Source organism: Trichomycterus rosablanca, chromosome 17 (genome assembly GCF_030014385.1).
Source record: "Trichomycterus rosablanca isolate fTriRos1 chromosome 17, fTriRos1.hap1, whole genome shotgun sequence".
Lineage (NCBI taxonomy): Eukaryota > Metazoa > Chordata > Actinopteri > Siluriformes > Trichomycteridae > Trichomycterus > Trichomycterus rosablanca.
The window spans coordinates 26,224,711-26,252,363 of NC_086004.1; the positions used below are offsets into that span (position 1 = coordinate 26,224,711).

The following is a 27,653-nucleotide window of genomic DNA, read 5'->3' on the forward strand; positions in this document are numbered from 1 at the left end:
TTCCTGCAGTATCCTTCACTCTCTATCTTACAATGCCTCCATCTCCAGAGTTTGGAGAATCCACGCCTAAATTAGGCAAGCAGCACATCCTCTTTGTAGAAAGAGTACTTAACAATCTGATGCCTTGGGAAAACAATATATTCCTCCCTCTATGCAGCATCTGCTGCAGTTTGCTAACCAACCCAATCATCCTTGGATCAGAAGATCGCTCTTGCTTTGTCATGAAGCCACAAAGTTAAAAAAAATCCCATCTGTTTGTTTTTATTAAATTGTTTTGCTATTTTCTTCATTTACCATCCTAATATAAAACCATGTCTCTCAGAGAGACAGAAAACCCAACGTGTTCCACGTCTTTCAGACTGGTGGCGGAGACGTTTCCGGAAATCCACCACCAGAAAGGTTGGGTAACTGTTATGTGAGGCTATACTCTGGTGGTGGAGTGCGAATGGGGATGCGGATGGGGCAGTGTGTTGTTGTGCTGCACCCCTGCGTAGTTGTTGAACGGGTGCAACGGGCCGAGCGTGCTGGGCAAGGTGCTTGGCATGACTGTTATAGTGTTGGCGCTCATGAGCGGTACGTCGTCGGGCGACCGTCGCATGGCCAGAGTATAGTCAGGAGGACAGCTGCTCCGCAGAACGAGCGGACACTCGCGCTCCAGCTCGCCGCGCTTCATCTGCAGCGACATGAGCTCCTCGTCGGGCACGGGTGCCAGCTGACTCGTAGCGTTGGCAGGCTGAGGGCTGCCACGCCTATGTCCGTCATGCCGCCGCTTGTCTTTCTTGTAGTAGAGCGCAGCAAAGGCGAGGATGTTCAGAAACAGCAGAGAGGCACCCACCGCAATCGTGACGCTCAGCTCGGTCGAGTAGTCGCGCTGCTCCACTAGGAATGGTTGGTTGTGGTTGTGGTTTTGATTGGCGTCCTGCGTCTCGGTAGGAAAAGGAGTCGGAGAGGGGCGCTTGGTATTCGCTGGCATCTTCTTTGGCGTTCTCGGGGTCATTTCGGGTGCAGGAACTTTGGTGGTGGTGCTGGTGGAGGAGACCACCTGGGTGACATCGTTCAGGGTGTGCAGGTGAGGCACCAGCTCGAGCCAGAGGTTGACCTTGTTGGCGCGGTAATGCTCCTTGACTCTTGGTTTCAGCCCGATGTGCAGGTACAGCTGCTCCTTTTGGTTGTACCGTGTCCAGGCGACCTCTTCAAAGCGATTGGGCTTTGTGTGGATGAACTTGGTGTCCTGCGGCACTGGCTGGTTGGGGTCACTGCAAAAAAGAATGAAGGATAAACAAATAATGAGTAAATAAAACGCAAATTTCACAGCAACAAATTGCATTACAATCTTTGTTCCCATTTTAGCTGGGGAAACACAAGGGGGGCGTCTGAGAACATTGCAAATTGCCTGCAAAATAAAACATGGCCACAATATTCCTGAGATATGGTGTGATGTGGCACTTCAGTGAAAGCTATGAAAGTCATTAGTGGTCATTTAGTCCCTGTGGGCTTGCGTGGTGTGACAGAAAAGGGGCTTTTTCACACCATAATATCCTGAAGAAACAATTACTGACATGAAGACATGCTTCAAGGCGGTTTTGAAAGAGAAATGACACTCTCACAGCGAGCATCACGGTCTCCTGACATCTGCCCCTGGAAGTTAATTAACAGCAAAGTGTCAAGGAAGAGAAATTTAGCATTTGCCAGTAACACGTCTATTTTTTATCCCTAATTTACGTGACATGCATGGCAACAGAAATAGTCAACATAGAACATAGTCAACAATTACCAATGTAGGGCCAAAAATATGTGAACACCCCTCCTTTTGGGGTCAGTTCTTTCAGCTACACCTGTAAAAATAATAAATTAAATGCTTTTTAATGTATGGTACCAGTTTTAGGCTCTTTTCTGTAGTATTTAAGCATAACTGTGCCACTGTGCACAAAGCAACATCCATGTAGGCAGCTGTAGCCTAGTGGTTAAGGTACTGGACAAACTCCACCTCTGCCAGGTTGTCACTGTTGGGACCTTGAGCAAGGCACTTAGTCCTAAATTGCTTGGACAATATAACAGTACGTACTAGATTCGAGGCTTTGCGCACTGCTCGGCCGGTAAAGCAGTAATCTCTTTCAGTACGCAAGTGTGCAGTATGCACGCAACCTCGTACGTACTACATCCGCCATCTTACCAACGTCACGTGATGCATGACGTCACATCGCCACAGCTATAACAAATTTAAAATCAGACGTGCTACGAACGTCTGTGCAGCCCCAGTTGCATTATAGGATAGATTATCGGACCATAAGTGTGCATCGTTTGCATACTAAAAAATGGGTCATCCAGGTACTACGTATTCGGACACACTAACCGCTCTTGCGTACTGCTTTCGCGTACTCTTCAGTATGGAAGTATGCGATTTCGGATGCAGCTATGGTTTGATGAATCTGATGTGGAGGAACCCCAGAGTCCCCAGTGACCTCATCTAAAATAGTACAGTGCAGGCTATTACAGCCATAAAGAGAAAGCAACTCTTTATTAACGTTCATGGCTGCTGCTTTATTTTATGTATTTGCTAATTTTATGTTAAACGCTCAGTCCTGTTACTCTCAGTCCTGTTACTTTCAGTCCTGTTACTCATATGCAGCTCATCTTCCACTTAGAAACCTTGTAAGAATTAAACAAAGTTGCCTAAGATTGACCAACACACATTCGGAGTAGTTAAATATGTGTTACTAGATTCAGTGTTTAACAAATATAAAAATGAAGTTCAATTTCATCGAGTTACTACACGCAAATGGCACCTATTTGGTTGAATGGCACTTATGGTTTTCAACTTGGTGCCAACACAGTTACAGTCAGGAGTCTAGAAACTTTAGGCCATCTGTTGAATTTTTGTTCTAATATGTACTGTATCTTCGTTTCTTTTATAAGTAATGCTGTAAATTCACATTTTTTAAACCTAACTCAATGCTTTTTCTGACTCACCCAGTCTTAGCAAAGTTAGTCCAGTAGGTCATGACCACAGCGCTCAGCATCACATCGTTCTTGGAGAAGTTGCAGGGAAAGAGCTCTGTGGGGCCAATCATGGGCAGACCAAAGACGTAAGGGATCTCGTCTCCGTGCGCTGCATCTGCCCACGCCGGCACCTGCTCTGTCTGGCAGTGATGATAGAAAGCGTAGAAGTACGTGGGTGAACCAAAGCTGGAGTGTAGATCGGCTGTGGCCACGGCAGGCGCCACCCACTGATGGTCAGTGAAGAGCGCCAGCAACGTCTTCCTACGTGTCTCTGGATTGTGTCTGTCCGCCCAGTCCGTGTACATAAACTTGATGGTCTCCCGCAGCACATCCTTGCCCTCGGGGTAGCCGTACAGATCGTCCACGAAGCTGGAAACCGCGTAGTCAAAGTCGTTGGCCTGCACGCCGCTGTCTCCGTCCACCACGAGCTCGACAAACTTCAGGCCCTCACCCTGGTTTACACCCAGCATGATGTCATAGTTCAGGAACTCGCCCTGTTCCATGAGGATCTGCGGGTCATCGGGGATAACGTCACCATCGATGACCGGTCCGAAGGCGATGTGGTAACGTGCCGGCTGGATGTCCTGCTCCACCAGCTCCCTGTAGTCCTTCCTCTGCAAACACTCCACCAGATCCACCGTGTCGGGCAGGTCACAGCCCACCTTTCTGGCCAGCATGCGGGCATATTTAGCTGGTTGGAAACTTACAGCCCAGCTAGACAGAGCCGTGCCACTCTGAGCAATCGCTCTCTGGAACAGACCTGGAAAAGAACATGTATTTATTAATAATTGAAATATAAAAATGAAACAATACCATAAAGTTAAAAGACAACGCATGGACATGAAACCATTTAAATAATTAAAGCGATACAAAGAGTAAGAGATTAAAGTCGGGTCCTTAACGTTGGTAATATTCGAGCAATAGAGTGAAATAAATTTTTCATGGTGTAGCCACAGGACTCAGTTTTTACTAAAACTATAACAGCATGATTATGTTAGAGGACGTGTTGTTGAGTTTAAAACCCAGAGAGGGGTACCACTGTCGCCTCACAGCAAGTAGGTCCTGGTTCGATTCCGAGGTGGAGCGTTCCAAGTCAACTTTTTTTGTGTGGAGTATGCATGCTCTCCCCATGTCTGTGTGGGTTTCCTCCAGGAGCTCCAGTTTCCTAACATAGTCCAAAGATGTTCAAGTGAAGGTGAATTGGAGATACAAAATTGTTCCTGACCGTGTTTGATATTAAACTAGAACTGATGAATCTTGTGTAACCAGTATTTATTTACTGAGGTCAGATGTAAAGCTGTTTAAGAATCACAATTCAAATCTAGGGTTTTTCAAATCTACCGCCATTACGGTACTAAACACGCAGAGAAATACAAGAACTTGAACAATGCAAAGCGTCACATCTGAAGCTTCGCTATCTAAACTGCAAAAGCAACAAGGACTTTGTACACATCCAGAACTGGAGCAGTCAATATCCAACAATAACAGGTGGCACGGTGGGTAGCACTGTCACCTCACAGCAAGTAGGTCCTGGGTTCGATCCCCAGGCGGGGCGTTCCGGGTCCTTTCTGTGCGGAGTTTGCATGTTCTCCCCGTGTCTGCGTGGGTTTCCTCCGGGAGCTCCGGTTTCCTCCCACAGTCCAAAAACATGTAATCAGGTTAATTGGAGAGTATAGGTGAATGTGTGTGTGTATGTGTGTCTGCCCTGCGATCGACTGGTGCCCTGTCCAGGGTGTTACTCCAAATATAATAGGAATAGACTTCATGTAAAGTTAATTTTAAAACCTGCACATTTTGTTCACTCCAAAGTTGATTAAATAGTGAAACAATGTTGACGCTTCTCATACTCATTGCCTGATTGTAACATCTACTCTTAACAGTAACAGCTTATCAGAACTGTACAATTTACTGCTTTTTATAAAGAGATACAATAAATATTAAGCAGAATTAAGTTCGCCCTATTGGTCCGGCCCTCCACAACCATCCCATGGTTTCTCATCCCGTTTCTCATGTGGCCCCTTGGAAAATTTTATTGCCCACCTCTGGTCTAGACAACCCTCAGACGTAACATGTAGTTTCAAATCTACAGAATCGTGACCACTGAAGAAACCACCTGAAGTCCACATTTAGTCTGTGTTGCTGACATTTAACTTCCATCTATTCACACAGCAGTTATAACCCGGCCCATAAGAACTCACTGAAGACATGACAGTGCAGAAAGACAAATGGAATGAAGCGATTAGTAATGTAAGTGGATTATTTTTACATGCAAATGGCGTTTTTAAACTGTGAAAGTGTGGCTATGTGAGTAACACACGATACCTGCTATGAACTTCACTGAATAAAGATGAGACAATGCAAATAAAGGCAGCCGGTTTCAGGTCAGACTGATTTATCTCTTTAAAGTGTGTCAGCCATGGGGAAATGATGAATAATCTGTTCTAATGCGGAAGGCTACGACTTTGTACGTAACCTTGATAGCGTGACAATTCTAAATCAGGCCTGCACTAAGAGTGCTGTGCTTAATACCGACTAAAACGATGTACTTACAGGTAAAGTCAACATTTATGCACACTTGTAAAGGACATAGTATGTCGGGGGCAGACCTGAGCTTTTAATAATTCATATAATGTCTTCATATAATGTGTTCATCCTGATCAGTTACTTTTGACTGGTAAAAAGCTTCTGGTCACATCCTTGACCACTCAATCTGGCATCAGTTTCAGCTGCAGCAAAACCACCCCAAAGCATCGTATCACCACCACTATTCTTTTTAAATCTATGTATATTTATGCATTTTGTTTCCTTTTTCTCCCAATCTAGTCATATCCAATTACCATGATTATATCCTCCTCCACTGCTGCAGACCCTGACCCTGGCTGAGAAGGGCTGTACCTAGCAAGAAGCCAAAAGCTTCTTTTCACCTTCCCAAGGCGGGTTCACACAGGGATCAGTATCACAAACTGATCTGATTATGATTGTGGTGGTTCCTCCTCTACAACATCAAGACAATTCAACCATTTCTCTCTATGGAAGCCACTCAGATTTTTGTCCAATCACTTACAATCTCACAGCTGGACTACTGCAACTCCCTTCTGGCAGGTGCTCCTATGTCCACTATTAAACCCTTGTAACTCATTCAAAATGCAGCTGCTTGCCTGGTTTTTAACCAACTTAAACACTGCCACATCACCCCACTGCTGTGTTCTTGTCACTGGCTTCCTGTAAAACACTGATGCTTGCTACAATGCCAAAAATGGACCAGCTTCAAACTACCTTAGAGAACTAATAAAACCCAGCTTTGTACCACGCAACCTCCGAGCCACTAGTCTTGCTTGCTTTGATCCTCCACCCAGAACTTGGGGAAGACGGGCATCAAGGCTCTTCTCTGTAGTAGCACCCAAGTGGTAAAACGAGATTCCCTTGTCTGTCCGAACATCTGAGTCTCTCACTGTCTTCAAAAGACGATAAAAAACATTCATCACCTCTTTACTGAACACTTAAGCTGAGAACTAACATGTACTTACTAACGCTCTTATCTATTTCTTATTTCTTTAAAAAAGCCTTTATTCTAATAGGGTTTTTAGCAGATTTGTATTTTTGGACTGTTGTGTACTTAAACTAGAGTAACGTAATGTTTACTCTCTGTAATCTCTGTGCAGGCACCCTCCCACTTGGCATATCTTAGCCAATCATGTCTGTGTGTAGGTGCCTGGCTGGCCCATAGCAGAGCTGTGATCCCACCACCACCATGTGATCAGCAACAAACGTCAGTCTAGCCAGTGGTGTCCATTTATTTCTTAGATAACAGACAATGTAAAGCTTGTTTGACCATTAACAGTGAAACTTCAGGAGCTTTTAACTTATGGTTGACCATTGGGGTAGAGGAAGTGGGGATTTGGATAACAAATGATCACCCAGACAAATGTCCTCAGGAAAGGATAAGAGTCTGAATTTTCTTACAAATATTGGCAATAAAACCATAATTCCCTGCAGTATATGTATATTCTAACACATATTTACATACAAGTGTCTGTAAACTTTTGCCCTCGACCTGATGTGTTAAAATGCAGTGCTGCAGCTGGAAATAAAATAAAAAAGACCATGGATGGATGTCAGTGTTAAAAAACTAAGGACGACATCAGTTTCCTCAAAGAATCCAAACCTGTCTGCACCCAGCGGGGTTTTTGGATGAAAAGAAAAGATTAATCAGATGCCCTGTGGTGATTTCAATAGCCAGGCTTGGAAGTATGTGATCTATACATCAAGAGTAGTGAGAGGAAACGGAACGCCCATAAGTCAAGAGTTCATGCAAATGTGTATAAAAATGCCCTTGGACTGATTTAATAAAGGTGCAGACGGGGATTTTTACCTATAGTTGTAGTGTATTTATTATCACCTTCATTGATAGGCTTTAGATAGTTAATGCATATTGTTGTATTCATATATTTTTGTTATTTATGTGTGTATGTAACCAGCAAGCCAAACACATACCCAGTCCATTTTTACAATCACAGAATCTGCAGATAAAGAGGCAGGACGGGAAAGGGGGAGGCATGGACTATCAGAAAATCAGACACTAAGCTTAATTCATTTCAATCAGTCAAATATATAATAATAAAGCAAATTGCAGGTTTAAGGTCTCATGCAACAGCTCATGAGATTTGGTAAATCCACTGGTAAAAATCTACTTTTATTAACACAACAGAGACTATAAAATATTTGTGCATTTTTACAGATTAAACACCATCTTTAAAGTTCTCATATTTAATACACAGAAAAGTATATTTGGCTGTTTCACAATCTATATCTGTAACAGTGTTGAAAGGGGAGCGAAGGTCTCCAGCCAAACCTCTAGATTACAGAACCAAAAGACAGAAATGAACAACAAATGCCGATTTTCCACATGAGGGAATAATAAAAGAAAAACAAATGCGCTATGATGCTTGCTGAGAGATTCGAACTGCATTGAAGATTGAATACAGCCTTTGCTCTACAGCCGGCGCTAGCTGGATGCCTACCAAACGGATCAGACTGTAATGAGAAGAATTGGAAGGCAAGGGATTCAACGAGTCAAATTAGCTCGAACCGTCTCTTAATAGAGAAGGGAACAAGTTCATGGGTGCAACGGTGACCGTGTAATGCGTATTAGCTATTTGGTCCAAAAACACACAACCTTGTGATCGCAATCACTATATGCTTCTCACTCAGCCCTGTCTAACAGGAGTCTAAGAGGGAAAGTGACTCAGGTAAGGAATCAGTTCTGTCGCTAATAAGATAAGAGTAATAGGTCTTTTTAAATACACACATACGATCATCAGAGGTTATAAGGAAAGCCCAAAAGGTTAGATAGTGCGATTTCTTGGAGCAAGTAAAAATACCTACACAAAGCGTTTACCTTACTGTCCAAAGTCAATGACTCAGCGCTGTGCCACAGTTTCAGCTTTTTTTTTTTTTTAACTAGAACCGAATGCAGGTGTAATGCATTAGTCCTGAAAAGTGCTGCAGCTCATGGGTTTTGTAGTTCTAATTAAACTTCAACAGCTGGTTTTGCACTCATGTACATTTTCTGCGTTTAGCAGACGCTCTTAACCAGAGTGTTCCCCCACTTGGGTGCCAGTACAGAGAAGAGCCTTGATGCTCGTCTTCCTTGAGTTCTCTAAGGTAGTTTGGAGTTTTGGATTTGTAGGCAAGCATCAGTGTTTTAAACTGAATGCGGGCAGCTACAGGAAGCCAGTGAGGAGATGTGGCAGCGGTGGGGTGATGTGGCAGTGTTTAGGTTGGTTGAAAACCAGGTGAGCAGCTGCATTTTGAATGAGTTGCAAGGGTTTAATATTGGACATGAGAGCACCTGCCAAGAGGGAGTTGCAGTAGTCCAGCTGAGTCCAGTAGTCCAGTCTCTACAGGAAGCGCTCGTAACTGACTTATCCATAACCATATCATTCTATACAATTAAATAATACATTGTTAGTGTTAAAATGATTGAAACTCTGGCAAATGCCAAGAACATCCATGTGAATCCAAGCTAAACCACAACAACATACAGAATGCACGCTAATCTTACCTTTCGTTGAATTGCTCCAGCGGTTCCCCTCAGAATAATGAGACAGGGTGAGGAGGTTTACACATGATGCGCCGGCCCCAGATCCAAAAACAGTAATGCGTAAAGGGTCGCCGCCAAAGAACGCGATGTTCTCGCTAGTCCAGCGCAGGGCTTGGATCAGATCTAGGAGCCCATAGTTGCCTTTGGCTGCCTGGTCCCCTGTGCTTAAAAATCCTGCAAACAGAAAGCAGAGAGAAAAAGACGACTGGTTTATTTTTTATGAAATGACAATCGAAAAATCCACAGTGCGAAGGATCTGAAGACAGGCGGATAATATTTGATCTTATTCATGGTTCCAGTATTTTACTTCTCACTTGTGTATAAAAGTGAGATGACAGGGGAGGTCTCTTATTAACATCCATTAATTGTGCTGATGACAGCTGGGCCCCTCTGGAGGGCTTTAGTATCGGTTGTTTATTTCATAGAGCTCATGATTTGCCTGACCTACCTGACAGAAAAAAAATAGATCATTAACCATCATTAACAAAGAAAGAAGCCTCATTAAGACTGGACTTTCGGTGGTACCTAAGGTGACGTTAAATTTTTAAGAGAGGCTTTCTTGCACTGCTGTGCCAAAACCCTGTTGTTGAAATATATATGACATCAATTTCCGCCAAACATTGCTTCAATTAACATATTAAAAATGGACCTGTTATTCATGTCACTTTCTAATCTGGCACATATTTTATTCTGAATTATGACACGCATCCACAATTTGTGGCCAGTTTTACATTTCTACTCCAAAGCTAGTCCACTTTTTGTTCCAAAGCATATAAAGCTTACCACTGATTTCTTTCTTCCAAACTGCTGCTCAGACAAAGCCATGAAGCTCCTAAAAATGTTGGTTGAGGGTGCTGACTACCCTATTTTGTATATATTAACTAACAGATGCCATCCCTCCCACTTAAAAAAGATCAAACTGCCCTGTCTTGGTCCTCTGGCCCAGCAAAGGTATTTATTTATTTTATTAGAATTTTAACATCATGTTTTACACACTTTGGAAACCCACACAGGCACAGGGAGGACATGCAAACTCCACACAAAAAGGACCCAGACCGCCCCACCTGAGAATCAAACCCAGGACCTTCTTGCTGTGATGCGAGTTTTTGTTCCACTTAAGTAAACAGTATATTGCCAAAATATGTGGACACCCTTCCTAATGACTAAGTTTAGATGTTTTAGCCATGCCCACTGCTAACAGGTATAATTAATCAATAATAGAAAACAAATCTTATGTTTCTAACTTTGTGGTAAACATTTTGAGCAAGGCTCTTTTCTGTTTACAGAACTGTGTGAGGTCCCTGAGGACATGGCTTGGTGTTTTTGGTGGAAGAATTTCAGTGGTCTAAATTAGTAAGCATGAAAACACCTAAAATTGTGGCACAGTTAGCAATTCAGTTGTCAATTCGCATTTTAACTATAATTACGTTTAGCAAGTAATCGAGGAACTAATTGTGTGTTTGACAGCTTTATAAATACAATTTGGCTTTCCAAAATGTGACTGGGGCATTACTCAGGTCCTACAGTTTTACAAATACACAGAAATGACTAAACAACATTACTGCTGGAAAGCTAAACAGGAAATAATATAGACTGTGTAGTAATGGTTTGAGCAAGGCCCTTTTCTGTGTACAGAACTGTGTGGGGTCCTTGAGGCTTGGTGTTTTTAGTGAAATAATTTCAGTGGAACATCTTAAAGATGAATTAAAATAGTGATTGACGCAGCGGGATATTCCGCTAGCACACCGGCACCGAGATTCTGAACTCCTTGGTTCGAAACCTAGGTGTTGCCACTGGTCGGCTACATCTAGCGAGCATAATCGGCAGTGCCTGCAGCAGATCCCCTAGCAGCGCAAGACAAATTGACTACACTACATTGGGAGATAATGCATAAATAAATAGGCAAAAAAAATGGTGTTTAGAAGCCAGGTCTTCTCGTCCACCATCAGTGCCTGACCTGACAATTGCTCCTTTGACTATACTTACATTTACATTTTAGTCATTTGGCAGATGCTTTTTCCAAAGCGACTTACTTAGAATACTGTTACAGTATACTGTCTAAGCAATTGAGGGTTAAGGGCCTTGCTTAAGGGCCCAACACTGACAACCTGGCAGTGGTGAGGCTTTAACCAGCGACCTTTTGATTACTAGTCCAGTACCTTAACCACTAGGCTACAACTGCCCCTACTGTATGGACACATATTGAGTCTTTAAAATCTACAAATAATAGATTTTGGGATGCCCAACAAGTTCTTGTCCTACTAGTTATGATAGAATATATAATAAAATACACCATGTATCAAAATGGCTGGACATGGACTTTAAATGGTCATTAGAGGTGGATGCCATTTAAAGATCATCTGGAATGGCTACCAGCACTACACTACAGCAGAGCTCACAATCTGCACCGGGCAAAAGAAGAGCATGTGTGTATTTGCAAATGACACTTCATGTAAATTCACAAATGCACCTGAAGGTGTAGAGATGAAAATACTTGGATGGTGTACAGTCAGGGTTTGTATGTATCTCAAGCACATTTGGCTGTGAATTAGGATCTGTGGGAGACTTTTCATCACCCACAGCACTGCTGTTCTAACTGAGGGATGAGCAGATGACAGCCAAATCCAAAACACTACATTAGTAAGCATAAACACACTCAGAAAAAAAAAAGAAAACTGTGGCTCAGTTAGCAGTTCAGTGGTCAATTAGCATTTTAACCATAATTAAGTTTAGCTAGCAATCAAGGAACTAATTTGTGTTTGACAATTTGGCTTAAAAATGTGATTGTAGCATTACTCAGGTCCTACACATGTACAAGTACTCAGAAAATGACTAAACAACATCACTGCTGGAAATAAAAAGAAAAATTAAAGCTAATGTTTTGCTAATGGGAATCATTATTCTTCCTCCATGTGTGTGACTGTAATGTTCCATAATAATCATAATAACTGTACACATAAAACCCCTGACATGTGTAAAACTACTTTTAAATAGCTTAATTAGTGAGCTAAGCTGTGCTCATTTAAGTTTAAAAGTAGTTTGTTGACAGGCTGCTTTGCTTATTGATCTGTACTATATGCCATTAGCAGGCTAAGCTAAGCAGAAAACAGTAAAAAGCAAATAGACTACAGTATTTAATTCAGCTCTGGGACTGAAATGAGTTTGATGACAGTGTGCTTTGCTTGTTGACGTGTCCAAGATGGTTATTGGAAGCAACTTGGCAGCAGAAAATAGTAAAAGGCAAAAACATAAACAGATACACTACTCCTGTCTGAATGTGAACCACGGTGTGTATATATATATATATACGGATCTGCCATAACATTAAAACCACCTCCTTGTTTCTACACTCACTGTCCATTTTATCAGCTCCGCTTACCATATAGAAGCACTTTGTAGTTCTACAATTACTGAAATTATTGACTGTAGTCCATCTGTTTCTCTGCATGCTTTGTTAGCCCCCCTTCATGCTGTTCTTCAATAGTCAGAACTCTCCCAGGACCACCACAGAGCAGGTATTATTTAAGGGGTGGATCATTTCACACCACATCTCACTGCTGGACTGAGAATAGTCCACCAACCAAAAATATCCAGCCAACAGCGCCCCATGGGCAGCGTTCTGTGACCACTGATGAAGGTCTGGAAGATGACCAACTCAAACAGCAGCAATAGATGAGCGATCGTCTCTGACTTTACATCTACAAGGTGGACTAACCAGGTAGGAGTGTCTAATAGAGTGGACAGTGAGTGAACACGGTATTTAAAAACTCATTCTGATCCACTCATACCAGCACAACACACACTAACACACCACCACCATGTCAGTGTCACTGCAGTGCTGAGAATTATCCACCACCTAAATAATACCTGCTCTGTGGTGGTCCTGTGGGGGTCCTGACCATTGAAGAACAGGGTGAAAGCAGGCTAACAAAGCATGTAGCGAAACAGATGGACTACAGTCAGTAATTGTAGAACTACAAAGTGCTTCTATATGGTAAGTGGAGCTGATAAAATGGACAGTGAGTGTAGAAACAAGGAGGTGGTTTTAATGTTATGGCTGATCAGTGTATGTGCAGTCAGCTTATATACACCATATAACCACCAAGCCAGCTCATGAAACATGACTTCTTTCATGAGCTACAGTTTCAACACCAGGTATAACCAAACTAGTTTTGGACAGGTATTTGTGTCTACAATATGTCTTAAGAAGAAAAGTCCCTCATAACTACCTGATTTAGTCGAGTAATGTTAGTCTGACATGTTTAACGCAGTCCTGAAAATAAAATATAGAATTTTTAGCTGTCTTATATCCAGCAGTATGTGAGTCAAACACTGAAATGAACAACTGAGAGCCAGAATCTGTGGCCCTGTGACACGGCTGATACAATCAGTTTCCCTTTCAGTTACAGGAAGATCAGGACAAAAGAAAATAGATTCATGTCTAAAAATCAAACAGGGATACCCTTCAAAGGTGTGTGAAATCTTTTTTATGTTCCTCACCACAAGGTTAGCAGACAGACCAGATCAGCAGTAGCCAGATGAGTCCTTGGGATGTTCTGTTATAGCGCTTGGCGCTACTCACCTGGCTTTACAAAAAAGGAACTTCGCAGCTCTTTAAGCAATCTGTTTGTTCTTTCTGTTTTCACACAGTACAGGAACAAATGAGGCAGTCAATGTGTTTTGTGTCCCTAAAAATATTTACAGTGTGGCAACACCTTTATATTTTTTCCTCAGCCATCACACAGGCATCATCCATCTCCGAAAAAAGCTTGTGACTAAAGCAGGAACCATCTGTTCCCAATATTTCGTTTGCAACGTAACGCCATATGCTTCTGACGAAAAAGACAACACAACTCTGGATGGGAAGCTGATGGTAAAACGATCCAGGGTAGTAAAGCGATGGTCATTTACTCAAGCTTTATGCATGTAAATCACATATAAACTGGATAACACTGAGCTCTACTGGGGACTGAGTCGAAGTAATGACATAAACAGCATCTGTTTTTGTTGTTTCCTTAATTATTATTTCTAAAGCATGGAGGCTGTACTTTTTAACTACACACTTATTTTTAATTAAACCACATTCTTCTCAGTGTAGGAAAACAGAGTCTTAGGATTTGTATTATTTATCCATGTTAATTAAAAACTCAAACTAAACTTTACATTTATAGTGATATTTACACACACACACACACACAGGTCACACATTTTTAAGCTGCGAATAATGACCTTAAACTATATTCCTTTAAATTTGATTTGAACAAAAAAGCTGTGTTCATTCACATTGCCTTGTTCTTCGGGGGCCCAGAGACCCCAGTGTTAAGTAGTTAAAATAAAATTAGTTGAAAGAGAGGGAGGGAAAGAAAGAAAAGAAAGAAAAAGAAAGAGAAAGAAAGAGAAAGAAAGAAAAAGAAAGAAAAAGAAAGAAAAGAAAGAAAGAAAGAAAAAAGAAAGAAGCAAAGCAACAAAGAAAAAAAAAAGAAAAAGAAAGAAAAAAGTACAAAAAAAGAAAGAAAAAAGAAAGAAAAAAGAAAGAAAAAAGAAAGAAAGAAAAGAAAGAAAGAAAGAAAGACAGAAAGAAAGAAAGAAAGAAAGAAAGAAAGAAAGAAAGAAAGTTTATGTAGGCAAAGGATATTTTGTGAGCTGTTAAAGAGGCTCTGGGCTCTCAGGGACAGAACATGAGGGTTAAGCATAGACTGAAAATACTGCAGGGGGAAAAAGAGTCCAGGTCAGTTAATAAAAAAGGTGTAAGAGGTGTAGGACATACAAAAGGATAAGAGAATAGCTTAAGTAAACTTCTTGTTGTGAAATTCTATACATAATAAAGTTTACAGATCCATTCTTGTTTACTTCTGCTACAATATGTAAAATTATGTATCTTAACAATGTTACTTCAGGTGGAATCTAGCTGGAGACATTCTGTCCTTCATATACTGTATATCCCCAAGTACTTTACATAAGAACACAACAGCATCGTGCATTCTCATAAAAGTGGCACGACCTTTCTTTTTTTTTTTTTTAAATACATCCAGATGCAGGTCTTCCAGCTTAAGGAAATAATCATCAATACAACCGAATCAAATGTAAAATGCAAGCGAGACAAATATTAACAGAGAATCAGCTTTTCTTAGTAAATACGAGCAACATTAGTTCAATGTGAATTTTAATAATAAAAAGACCACAAAGGTAAACAAAGCTAGTTGGGATGCTGCATTATTTTGCATATATTATCTCTGTTATAACTTTATTATCCTTGTACTCTTAGATCAGGGTTATCCAAATCTTTCTTGCTGGGGGGCAGATGTAGAAAAAAATGCAATGATGGGCCACTGACTCAGTAAAAAATAATAGACCTTCCTGATTACTATAAACAACACGTCTTTTTTATTTAAGTGACTAACTTTAATAATTTATTTTTACTTATCTCGTGTAAACTAAGATTTTGCTCACCAGTGAATGATCCCAACAGTCATTGCAACAGTTTCCTGTCAAATCAAACATACACACTTCTTTTTGGAGTTTCTTTGGAGTTGCCATGTCTTTCAAAAAGTTTAGTGTAACGTCGATAATGTTTTGAGTTGGTGGAAATGAGACGGGGAGCTTTAGACTGGTTTCATTTGATAGCAACTCCAAGTGTTTAAACTAGAAATGTTGGGGGTTTTTTTAAACCTTGCGGGCCAAACTTTATTCAACTTCTAAAACACCTCACGGGCCATTTCAAAAATGGAAACAGGCCGAAAATGTTTCCATGAAATAGTTTGGACATCCCTGTCTTAGATTATTGGCGCAATGGTGGCAACTAAATCTTATGTTTCAATGCTTATAATTCTCTTATGTGGATAAAACTCTGTCAATAGCTTCTATCCAAACATGGCAGGGTTACCAATCTATCAATCCTGACAGCATTATAACATGGTGTCAACACCTGACAATAGCCACATTGTTAAACTGAAATTATAATAAGGTAACCCTTATTAATGCACATAAGCATTTTTAAGGAGCACATGAGTAAATAGCTTATTCTGCATCCCGAACCACACACAACATACTGAATAGAGTGTCAGAAATAATAATGACACCATTGTTGGTGCGCTAATTAATCATTCTAAACTAAATTAGCTCAGTAACATAATTATTTTACAACTTGTCCAGTCCTAATGCCACTTTATAGCAACGTAAGCAGAGTAAAACGTTTAGCAACAAGCTATCTAAAGAGAATCCATATTCATCGTGTAGTGGGTGAGGAGCGCTGTATGTGCGCTTTCTGTTGTTAGAGGGATTGGTGATGCATTAATTTACCTTTGCCCTGAGCCGGGCATCACCGAGGGAATTAATGGTGGCTAATGCAAACACTTGCACAGCATTTTTTCCACTCGATCGCCCTTCTTTAATTGATGCACTGTATCCACTCATAATTAAAATAGGGCTCTTCATTAGCTCCATGAAGACACCACGAACAGACACGTACCAGCTGTACCAACCTTACACAACACGATTTATTCCTAGTGCTCTGAATTAGCGAAACAAATTTGCATAATCAATGTATCTGAGGGCAAGTTTAAAAATGCTAATGTGCAGTGTTTTATGGGTAAGAAAAAAAGGTAACTCTTTATTTGAATCATAATAATGATACAAGTATAATATCCTCCATTCTTCTGGAAAGGCTTTTAGACAAGAGGGCTGCGATTATGAGTCCAATTTATTCACGGGTGATCAATGTGATTGAGGTCAAGGCTCTGAGGTTCCTCAACTCATCAAACCATGTTTGTAAGGACCGCACCTTGAGCACACTGGCCCAGCCTAGCTTTTTAATGGAGTTATGGAATAACTTATGTATTCCTTCCAGCTCCTAACTGACTGCCCATATATTTACCCATCATTCCCTTCTCTCCCCTGTCATAAATCTTTGCACCCACCTTCTTCCCATTTTCTCCATTTACATTTTCAGCATTTAGCAGACGCTTTTATCCAAAGCGACTTACATTACTGTGACAGCATTCAGTCCAAGCAACTGGGCTTGAACCTGCATCCTTTTGATTACTAGTCTAGTACCTTAACCACTAGGCTACAACTGCCCTTCTCCAGAGTTCTTCATGTTTTATTTAACCAATAATAAAAAGGGGACTCAGGTACCCAGCACAAATAGCAAGCCACCCTGAACTCCAGCCCAATATCCTCAGAGTTCCCGTCTCTGCCCTTACAGTCTACTAATCAATCCCCAATCTCTACAGGTGAAGGTGTGGCCTGCACTCATACATACCACTGGCTGTGTCTGTGGGAGAGAAAGGTTAAATGAATCCTTGTTGCTGGTGTAATTGCTGTCTTTGCTGGCTGGTCGAGGTGTTTACATGAAAGTGGGTTAATTTATGGATTGTATGGTGTGACTCCATATGCTATGCTGCTCTCTGTGAGATCCCCTCTCTGGCAGTGACAATGACAAGGGGGCTCATGATAATCTGTGGCTCTTTGTGGTCAAAGTGGGGGTCTGCAGATGCAGAGCAAGTTACAGTAGGGGGATTGGATATAGCCAGATTGGGAAAATGCAAAAAATACAATTAAAAATATTGTTAAGCTACTATGGAGCTAGATTCCAGGTTTCTATAAACCCCAGCCTTAGTAGATGCATATGCTGTGGCAGGTTACATGACATGATTTTTTATTTATGACAAAACAACAGTAAAATAAGTCATTGTGTGGAGCAGAACCAAATTGTTTGTAGTGTCAAGCATCAATGAGATGAAATAATTCCTCTGAAAATAAAAGCATGAAACGGTAAAACTGCACTGCCGCTCTTTTTAGGGTTCCTTCCTCTGTCGCTGCACTGCTTCAAAACCTGATCTGAATTGTTAACCAGCTCCCTTACCATAGAAAAGAACAACATTTGCATACAGATAACGTTTTCCACTGAATAACACACATACACAGTAAATCCCGCGCTCACATACACACCACCCAGCTAGCAAATACCGTCCTGGTGAGGCAGGAAGAAAAAAGTTCTAGTTGGAAAATGAAAGGTGAAATCCATTTCATAGGAAGGTCTAAAAATAGCCCAGGTCTTCCAGTAGGCACACTGAAAATTTGTCCAAGACGTGTGAGTAAGTGAGTGCGGAGTGTCTTTGCTTTTAGCCCATAAACTGTGGAAATACTGACCCAAAAAACTAACCTCGGCTAATGGAGGACACCCACACATTACACACTTCAGGTTGATAATGATTTAGGGTATGTCTAGGGAACAAAAAAAGCCACTTGGGTCCCTTGGCGCAGAGCTAAAATGACTTTAGAAACCTGCGAGGAACCTGCAGGCGGGGTAGCACTAATGAGCCCAGACCAAGAAAGAGATGATGTTGAGACCGTCAGTATCAAAACACGTGGATCGGAAACCACTTGTCCTACCTAGCTTGACTTGTTTTGGAGTGTAGGCAAATCCAGCCCACGTAGAACTGCTTGAACAGGAGGATGAAAAATGGATTCATGGATGGAGGAATAAGTGGATGGGAGTTTAGGCAGGTAGGTGGATGGATGGCGGGTAAATAAACAAAGTGAATGAAAGGATGGTTATGAGAATAGAGACTTACAGATGGATATGACAGTGGATAGATACAGTGGATCGTTGGATAAATTAATAGGTGTGTAAGTAAGTAGGGACAGTGGTAGCCTAGTGGGTAGAGCTTTGGGCTATCAACTGAAAGGTTAAGAGTTTGAATCCCAGCTCTGCCAAGCAGCCACTGTCGGGCCCTTGAGAAAAGCCCTTAACCTTACAATAATTGGCACTGCGCTCTGACCCCAGCTTCCAAACAAGCTGGAATATGCAAAAGAGAATTCTGTTGAACTGTATGTCTGTATATGTATATATGACAAAATAACAGCATTCTCTTCTACTTTATCTATATACAGTGGATGTAGATGGATGAATAGTTAGATAAATAGATCAAAAGTTAAGGCTTGGTTGGCTAGCTGATGCATGAACCGATGGGTCGATAGGTAGACAAATACAATAGATGAATAGATAGATAGATAAATGGATGAATGGCTAGATAGACAGATGGATAGATGGATAAATGAATGGCTAGATAGATGGATGTATGGTTGGGTTGTTAGGTAGACAGGTAGGTAGACAGATACAATAGATAAATGGATGGATGGATGGATGGACGGATGAATAGATGAACGGCTAGATGGATGGATAGATGGATGGATGAATAGACAGATGGATGGATGGCTAGACAGATAGATGAATGGATGGCTAGACAGATAGATGGATGAATGGCTGGACAGATAGCTGGATGGATGAATGGCTAGATAGATGGATGAATGGCTAGATAGATGGATGAATGGCTAAATAGATGGATGGATGGTTGGGTTGTTAGGTAGACAAGTAGGTAGACTGATACAATTTGATGGATGGATGGATGCCTAGATAGATGAATGGCTTGATGGATGAGTTGATGGCTAGATGGATGGATGGTTGGGTTGTTAGGTAGACAGGTAAGTAGACAAAAATAAGGGATGGATGGATTGGCAGGTAGGTATAGAATATACATACAATATTGGTTTTAGTTGACTGATTAAACCATTTGTTAATTCATATGCAAATACCAGCTGAATGAATTAACACTAAGCATCCAATAGTGAACTGGTACAAAGAATACAAACCAACAACACCAGTACCACACTTGTCCTCCACACTGCTTGATGCACTGCCTCCGCTAAGGCACATGGGTCTTTTATCTCCAGCTGCAGCCAGAATGAGGGTGACAACAAGACAGCAGAGACAAAAAAAGAAATAAAGAAATAAAGAAAAAAAAGATGTGTTGTGTTTGTCTGCCAACAACTTCAAGTCTGTGCTCAAAGCCCTGCAGAAGTGCACATGGAATGAGGAGTTTTCCCTCATGAACTTAGTTCCAAGATCAAAGAGACAAAACTTATGAATTCAGTCAGACAGAGTTTAGTGAGATGCCTTACACTGATAAAAGATGCTCTGATAAAAGATAACTCATATAAACGTAATAAATCAGTGTAAAAAATAACGAGTGCAGAAGCTTCCAGACATCCTGCATAATACATTTAAACAAATAAGCTCATACTATAGTCTGGTAGGAACACAAAAGCTAAAAAGTTCCAGTTAAAGTTGGATTTGGATCAAGATGGCAAAAGGAAAAGATCTAAGTAAACCTGAAAGAGGGTTCATTATTAATAGACGGACGACAGAAGCTTTGGTCCCAAAACTGTTTCATCTGTTTTATAGCATGTATGTACGGCACAGATCAAGAAAAAAAAGTACAGGCCTAAGCCGCTCTGCCCATACAAGAGGTGGTTTGTAGCTTTTTGTATTTGACTGACAAGTTTTGGGTTAACTCAAGTGGGTAAAATGGGTGCAAATTCTTATTTGGATCGACATTTCCAAGCTGATCTGAGTGGTTTCTTCCATGATGACAGCAGCCTCACTCACAAGGCACAGGAGGTCATTAAATGTTTTGATGGGAATGAAAAAGATAATGTTATGCCTTGGTGTTTTTAGCAACCAGATATTTTAGCCCAAAAGGTTGCTCTTTTCTGAGATGTGGCTGGGAGTCTAAAGTACAGAGATAAGCAACATGTGATGTTATAAGCAGATAAGAAACAACATTTAGCAAAGAATGGAGATTCCAAAGTCTAACACCCAAAGTGATGTGACTACAGCAGTATAAATGGAGACCCACAGTTCTGTTCCTTGTTCATCAGCTATTCCACTGCTGTAAGGACCCATGATCATGCCAATAAATTCTTCAATCCAGTCAACTGTATTGCAGAACAAGTCCAAAGACTTGAGGAAGTTCGAGTGGACCTAAATCCAGCCCACATGGAACTGCTTGAACAGAAGGATGAAAAATGGAGGGATGTATGGATTAAGGAATAAGTGGATAGGAGTTTAGGTGGGTACGTGGATGGATGTGGAACAAACAGATGGATGGATTGATGGGTAAGTAAATAAAGTGGATGAAAGGATGGTTAGGATAATAGAGACAGGAGATGATTAAGGATGGCTCGTTGGATAAATTAATGGGTAGGTAAGTAAGTAGGTACATACAATAAATATAGATGGATGAATAATTGGATAAATGGATCAAAACAAAAGGCTCAGCTGGCTAGCTGATGCATCGGACCAACAGGTCACTCTTTTTTATGAAAATAAATTATATAAATATATACAGATGTATGTTCATATCAGTATGGTATAGCAGGTATCACAAACCACTGCTATTAAACAAATGTAGTCTCTCATCTCTCAAACTAACAATAATAGCAGACATATTTGCTAAAAAACAAGAGATTAAGTGTCACGTAGGGCATGTAGGAGGAGGCAGAGGATAAATAAGAGAACAGTATCTTTGGGGTTGAAGCGGTTAATTGTGTTTGACAGCTATGATATTATAGCGTAAGGCAGAACCGGAGCCGCCTAGGCTCGTCGGAGCAATCTTAAACCGAGTTTCAAGCCTGTGTCCAATAAAGCGCCAAAAAACCCCTGTTAGTGAAGTCTGACAGCCACCCCGATGAAATGTCATTGGCTGGTCAGTCCGTCCCACCATCCTCATGCAGGGTTAGACACAGCTGTCGATCAATTCTTACATTGCTGCAGCAAGCTCATAATTATTTTCATCATTCAAACACTCGTCCATATATTTTTTTGCATTTTGCCTTTGGTTTTAAATTTCTCTGCTGCCTGCACCACCCTTTCCCTGTCCATGGACATCTGCACACTATAAAACATTCCCTCAGACGTGCATGTAGTCACCAGCTGCTTCTTTATCCCCTGCCAGGAGCCTTATAGAACGCCATGCAACGTCTTTCCACAATCATTCACCCCTCATATAGGTGCCTCAACCAGCCAGCAGATTTGCATTTGCAGCAGCAACGACAAACACAGTCAACATCCCTTCCTCAGGCACAGCCAAATGTGCCTGTTGGACACCGGGCCAAGTCGATAGCATGGCTGAGATTTAAACTCTAGAGCTTGAGATCCCAGCAGTGATGGGATAGTGCATTGGAACGCTAAGCTACCTGAGCACCAAATTTATGATTTGTACACTGATCAGCCATAACATTAAAACTACCTCCTTGTTTCTACACTCACTGTCCATTTTATCAGCTCCACTTACCATACAGAAGCACTTTGTAGTTCTACAATTACTGACTGTAGTCCATCTGTTTCTCTGCATGCTTTGTTAGCCCCCTTTCATGCTGTTCTTCAATGGTCAGGACCCCCACAGGACCACTACAGAGTAGGTATTAGTTGGGTTGTGGATTATTCTGAGCACTGCAGTGGCAATGACATGGTGGTGGTGTGTTAGTGTGTGTTGTGCTGGCATGAGTGGATCAGACACAGCAGCGCTGCTGGAGCTTTTAAACACCTCACTGTCACTGCTGGACTGAGAATAGTCCACCAACCAAAAATATCCAGCCAACAGCGCCCAGTGGGCAGCATCCTGTGACCACTGACGAAGGTCTAGAAGATGACCAACTCAAACAGCAGCAATAGATGAGCGATCGTCTTTGACTTTACATCTACAAGGTGAACCAACTAGGTAGGAGTGTCTAATAGAGTGGACAGTGAGTGGATGTCAGTGTCACTGCAGTGCTGAGAATGATCCACCACCTATATAATACCTGCTCTGTGGTGGTCCTGTGGGGGTCCTGACCATTTAAGAACAGCATGAAAGGGGGCTAACAAAGCATGCAGAGAAACAGATGGACTACAGTCAATAATTGTAGTCTTCTATATGGTAAGTGGAGCTGATAAAATGGACAGTAAATGTAGAAACAAGGAGGCGGTTTTAATGTTATGGCTGATCAGTGTATATTTTATAAGAGAAAAGAGAATTGGACCGAAACACACATTTTAAACATCTACATCAATCAAACAATCTAATAAAACAGAAAAAATAAGGTTAAAAACTCAAAAAAGTAGAAAAACACTGAAATAAAAAAATAAAAAGAGCCAGCACTGGAAACAGATATTAATTAGACATGTTTCCTCTTGCTTCTCTTTTAGAAGTGTATCATTTATTTATATTAGTGACTCTCTTGCATTATGAATGACACATAACTTAGCCGACCCTGCGTGACAGTATTAGTACTGCAAAGATCCTGATGCATTCGGCTCCATCAAAGAGCAAATCTAAAAGACTCGAGGTAAGCTTGGAGATGCTCACATCTAACAGGCTGTTGAAATTTTAAACAGAGACAGAGACCTTCTTTTGGGACTAGCTGTCAAACCTGTCTCAATATGTGATATGCACAAACAGTCAGAGCAGCGGCGGCACATGCCGGAGACTCGGCGCTCAAAGTCGGAGAACAGCGGGTCCCTGCTTTATTACGCCTCTTGAAGTTGCTGTGCACACACGGAGCGTAGCGTTTCTACTCAAAACTCATTTTACTAAGAGTCGAGAGCTGGTATGTTCACTTATGCATCGACCTTGTTAAAAAATGTATGTATTCAGTCAGTGATTGTCATTTAAAGCATTGTCCCAGGGCGGGGTGGTGGCGGGTAGCGAATTACACCCTGGACTGAGCTCTAACATGCTTGCACATTTACTCACTCTCACCATGAGGTAATTTAAAGAATAGAGTCCATGTTTTAAGGGGATTGTGGTGCTATGTAGCACCAACACTTCTAGCTCCACCACTGTGCCATACTGACGTTTGCAGGTCATTCAAGTTCATCCACACTTCATCATTTCTTTATGTTGCAATCCCAAAATTTTCCCAGTATTGGAAACACTTGGCAACAGTAAGGCCGCACTCACACAAGAGCGTTTTGGACTTCTGCGCAAATTGCTCAGCGCTTGGCTTGAGCGGTGCGGTAAAACGTCATCAAAGTGCCAATATGAGATGAATATGCATTTGTGTGAAATAACCGCCAAATCCGCTCTGAAAGCATCCACATACATCTATGTTTAGCTGGATTTTCCTCACTGTTTCACTTTTAAACTTGTGTTACAGCTCGGGGTGCTGAGAAATCGTGAGACTCTCCAGGAGAGTCCAAAACGCTTAGCGTTAAAAACACTTAATGTGGTTTAATGTGCTAAAAGAACGACACAGGAAAACAAAACCTCTCTTAATTATTACTGATCATAATATCATGTTAAGCTTTGTCGCTTTTACTACGTCATGTCAAACAGTTCTTCTCATTGGAGGAGCTTTGAAAAGGTTAGCAGCAAACTGGGTCAAAATTCAATCAGATAAACTTTAAGCAGCATGATCCGACACAGCAAAATCTTAGCCACACCATAAGAAGCCACACTCCATAACACAGTTTTGCCACTTCTCATGTAAATGTGCCCTAATTGTTTTCTGTGTTCACTAGAGCTACTTTACACCAGTGGTGTTCACCTTCAAACCTTCCAGCTTTTAACACATTTGATCCAGCTCATTAAGAGTTGGACACTTAGCTCACAGGCTAAATTAGGTGTGTTGGGAGTCAGGACTTTGTCAAAACTGGAGTTGACACAAAGTCCATTTTAGGTAAAGCTTGGCATTGCACATGATGATCTTTGGCTTGTGTGTGGCTGCTTCCAACAAACCTCCACTGCAGTCCAAGACATGTAGTGCCATGTTAGAAGTCCCTGTTTTGAATTCAGATCTATTGTAGTACCAGTGTTTGTTTATGAGATTGTACTGTTGATGGTATACAGTTAGCAATAGGTACATTATTGGCTATACAGAGTACCAGAAATAGAGCTTAGTGAAAAGGTTAGCTGTAATAGTTAGGGGTGCCGGAGTCTAAAGCTACTCTCTGTAAAACTGACATTTTACTCTTAACGATTTCACATTGTAACTACATCTTCTGTTGTTTTACCCTGAGGTGGTTCTGACGGAAACCTGTTTACCCTATCGAGGTTAAAGACTGCACATTGAAACTGCAGGGCCAACAATGCTGCTCCTACTAGATGGGACGGAAACCTGGCATGTTTGCGCAAAAAATGTCCAGAACTTACAACAGACTTTATCACAGACTGGACTGAACAATGAAAAACTCCAATTATTATTTTTTTTGCTACTTATAACTTTCAGTTCAATTAAATTTTTGGTAAGTAAAATCCTATTTATTTAAAGTATCCTCCAGGCCACCCAAAGAGGATGGAGGTCCCTGCTAAGTCTGGTTCCACTCAAGGTTTCTTCCTGTAATTTTAAAGGAGTTTTTCCTTGCCACTGTCGCCCTCGGCTTGCTCAATAGGGGTTTTTTTGTATGTTGGTCCTGGATTCTGTAAAGTTGCTTTGAGACAATGTTCATTGTAAAAAGCGCTATACAAATAAATTTGACTTGACATGACGACTTAAAAAGTTGTAAGATTTCAGAAAAGGCTGTGCAAACGTTTTAATGCTTACTTTACCATAAGAGGTATCAAATACGCCATAAACGAATGTTGAAAATTGAAATTTGCAGCTCATTTCAATGTCATAAGACGCACCGTTAATTCTCCATGTGTGCTGTAGTGCAGGTAGTAAAACTGTGTGTTATATGAAGCAAAAAACACAAGTGTGTGTGTATGTGTGTGTGTGTGTGTAGACTGGTATTGCTGGGGCGGTTCACGATCTGGGGGCATTAGCATAATCCACCTCATGGCTTTCACTGAGCGTGACCAGCTTTTTATTGGAAAGAAAAATAGACAGACAGGATGCCACAGAATGAAGCTTAGGGCCTGGCTTTTTCACTGATGCTCTTGATTCAAGTGCCCATAAGAAGCTTTTACACATCCACCACTGCGGGGTATCACGTGACATCAAGGAACACTGACTGAAGACTGGAGTAACAAGAAAACAAATCGAAACTCGCGGGCTGACATGCTAAAAAATGTGATATCGATAAAAGCACGAGGGGTGAGGCGCGATGAATCTGGCTGGCTGGCCGTAGACAGGCTGCACAGATGAACGGCCTAAAAAGGAGCATTATTTCCACTGCTGTTTTTCCAGGATGGCTCTCAGACAGGAAGTCATCGCCTAATGTTCTCACACAGAGTGTAAACAGCTTGCTTCATGGCCAGAGATGGCAGGGAGGGCACCGTAAAGCCAGCAGATCTATGAGGCTCCCCGACTCGGCCTTCTCTGGCTGAGCGGTGATGTATAAGACCCCGACTGGGCAATAATTCCCACAGCCACGAGGAAACTTGGCTGAGCTGGTCGTTTTCTTCATCTGTGTAGGCTGAGGACATTCTGACACTTTCTGGGCTGCCCGGGCAGGCTTATTGAGTTTGATATGCCCGGTAAGAACAGACGCTGGGCTCGGGCCAGGCAGGGAGCAGGCCAAGCGCACCCCATGCTGTGATTAGCTCCGCTCGCCTGGGAAGGAGCCTGACGTGCCTTCAATTAGCACCGTGACCAAACGGTGGAGAGCACTTTCTCTTATTTAAACAGCAGACAGGCAGAACTGTGTAGAAAACAGGGTGATGGGGCCAAGATGAACGCCCCCCCACCCGCCAGAATCATTCTAACAATACAGCACTGATGAGAAGCAAGGTGCTAAAATTTGCATTCGCAAAAAAAGGGGTACTGGGATTGGAGGACGTCTTTCTGCCTGGTTAGCGGCAATGATTTGTGACAAAAAAAGTGAAATAAAATAATCATGAGAACATTTTGATTTTACTGTCTGCTGGAACATTAATTTTTAACTACATGTTCCTGATGTAGGTAGGAAAAAGAAAGTATAAATACATAAAGAAACAAAACTATTCTCAGTAAGTACTTTATGTCTCAAATCACTACATTACTTCTTATTATTAAATATACACTGATCAGCCATAACATTAAAACCACCTGCTTGTTTCTACACTCACTGTCCATTTTATTAGCTCCACTTACCATATAGAAGCTAGTAGTTCTACAATTACTGCTTTCACCCTGTTCTTCAATGGTCAGGACCCCCACAAGACCACCACAGAGCAGGTATTAGGTGGTGGATCATTCCCAGCACTGCCGTGACACTGACATGGTGGTGGTGTGTTAGTGTGTGTTGTGCTGGTATGAGTGGATCAGACACAGCAGCGCTGCTGGAGTTTTTAAATACCATGTCCACTCACTGTCCACTCTATTAGACACTCCTACCTAGTTGGTCCACCTTGTAGATGTAAAGTCAGAGACGATCGCTCATCTATTGCTGCTGTTTGAGTCGGCCATCTTCTAGACCTTCATCAGTGGTCACAGAACGCTGCCTACGTGGCGCATCATTTTAAAGTGTGTCTATGTTGTGAGGTCATGTTGAATGAGAACGCCAGGCTTGCAATTAACTTTCCAGTTTAACCCAAAGGTGTTAGATGGCATGAGGTGGGCCATACATGCAGGCTGGAGTGTTATAGGAGAGAGCAGGTTCTAGACTGGACGGCCTGCAGTACATGCATCAGCCTGTTAAGCAACTGCTGAGTTTTTAACGTCATGTTTTACACTTTGGTTACATTCATGACAGTACAGAGCAGGTAGTTACAGGTTACACAAGATCCATCAGTTTAAGTTCAATGTCAAACACAGTCATGGACAATATTGTATCTCCAGTTCACCTCACCTCCTGGAGGAAACCCAC

At 41.6% G+C, this 27,653-nt stretch overlaps 1 protein-coding gene across 11 annotated transcripts in view; it reads right to left on the bottom strand.

Annotated features, from left to right (window-relative positions):
* Positions 1 to 289: 289 nt before the first annotated feature.
* Positions 290 to 27,653, bottom strand: part of nlgn1 (neuroligin 1) — a 258,250-nt gene continuing 230,886 nt past the window's right edge. For 10 of the 11 annotated variants that reach the window (XM_063012565.1, XM_063012563.1, XM_063012560.1 and 7 more), the window contains 3 exons: positions 9,086 to 9,277; positions 2,971 to 3,760; positions 290 to 1,256 (listed from right to left, as the gene is read on the bottom strand). In XM_063012565.1, coding sequence (XP_062868635.1) covers positions 422 to 1,256; positions 2,971 to 3,760; positions 9,086 to 9,277 — 1,817 coding nt within the window. In that variant the 3' untranslated portion in view covers positions 290 to 421. Of the gene's footprint in view, positions 1,257 to 2,970; positions 3,761 to 9,064; positions 9,278 to 27,653 lie in introns of all 11 variants that reach the window. The other variant, XM_063012557.1, reaches the window with a different exon arrangement.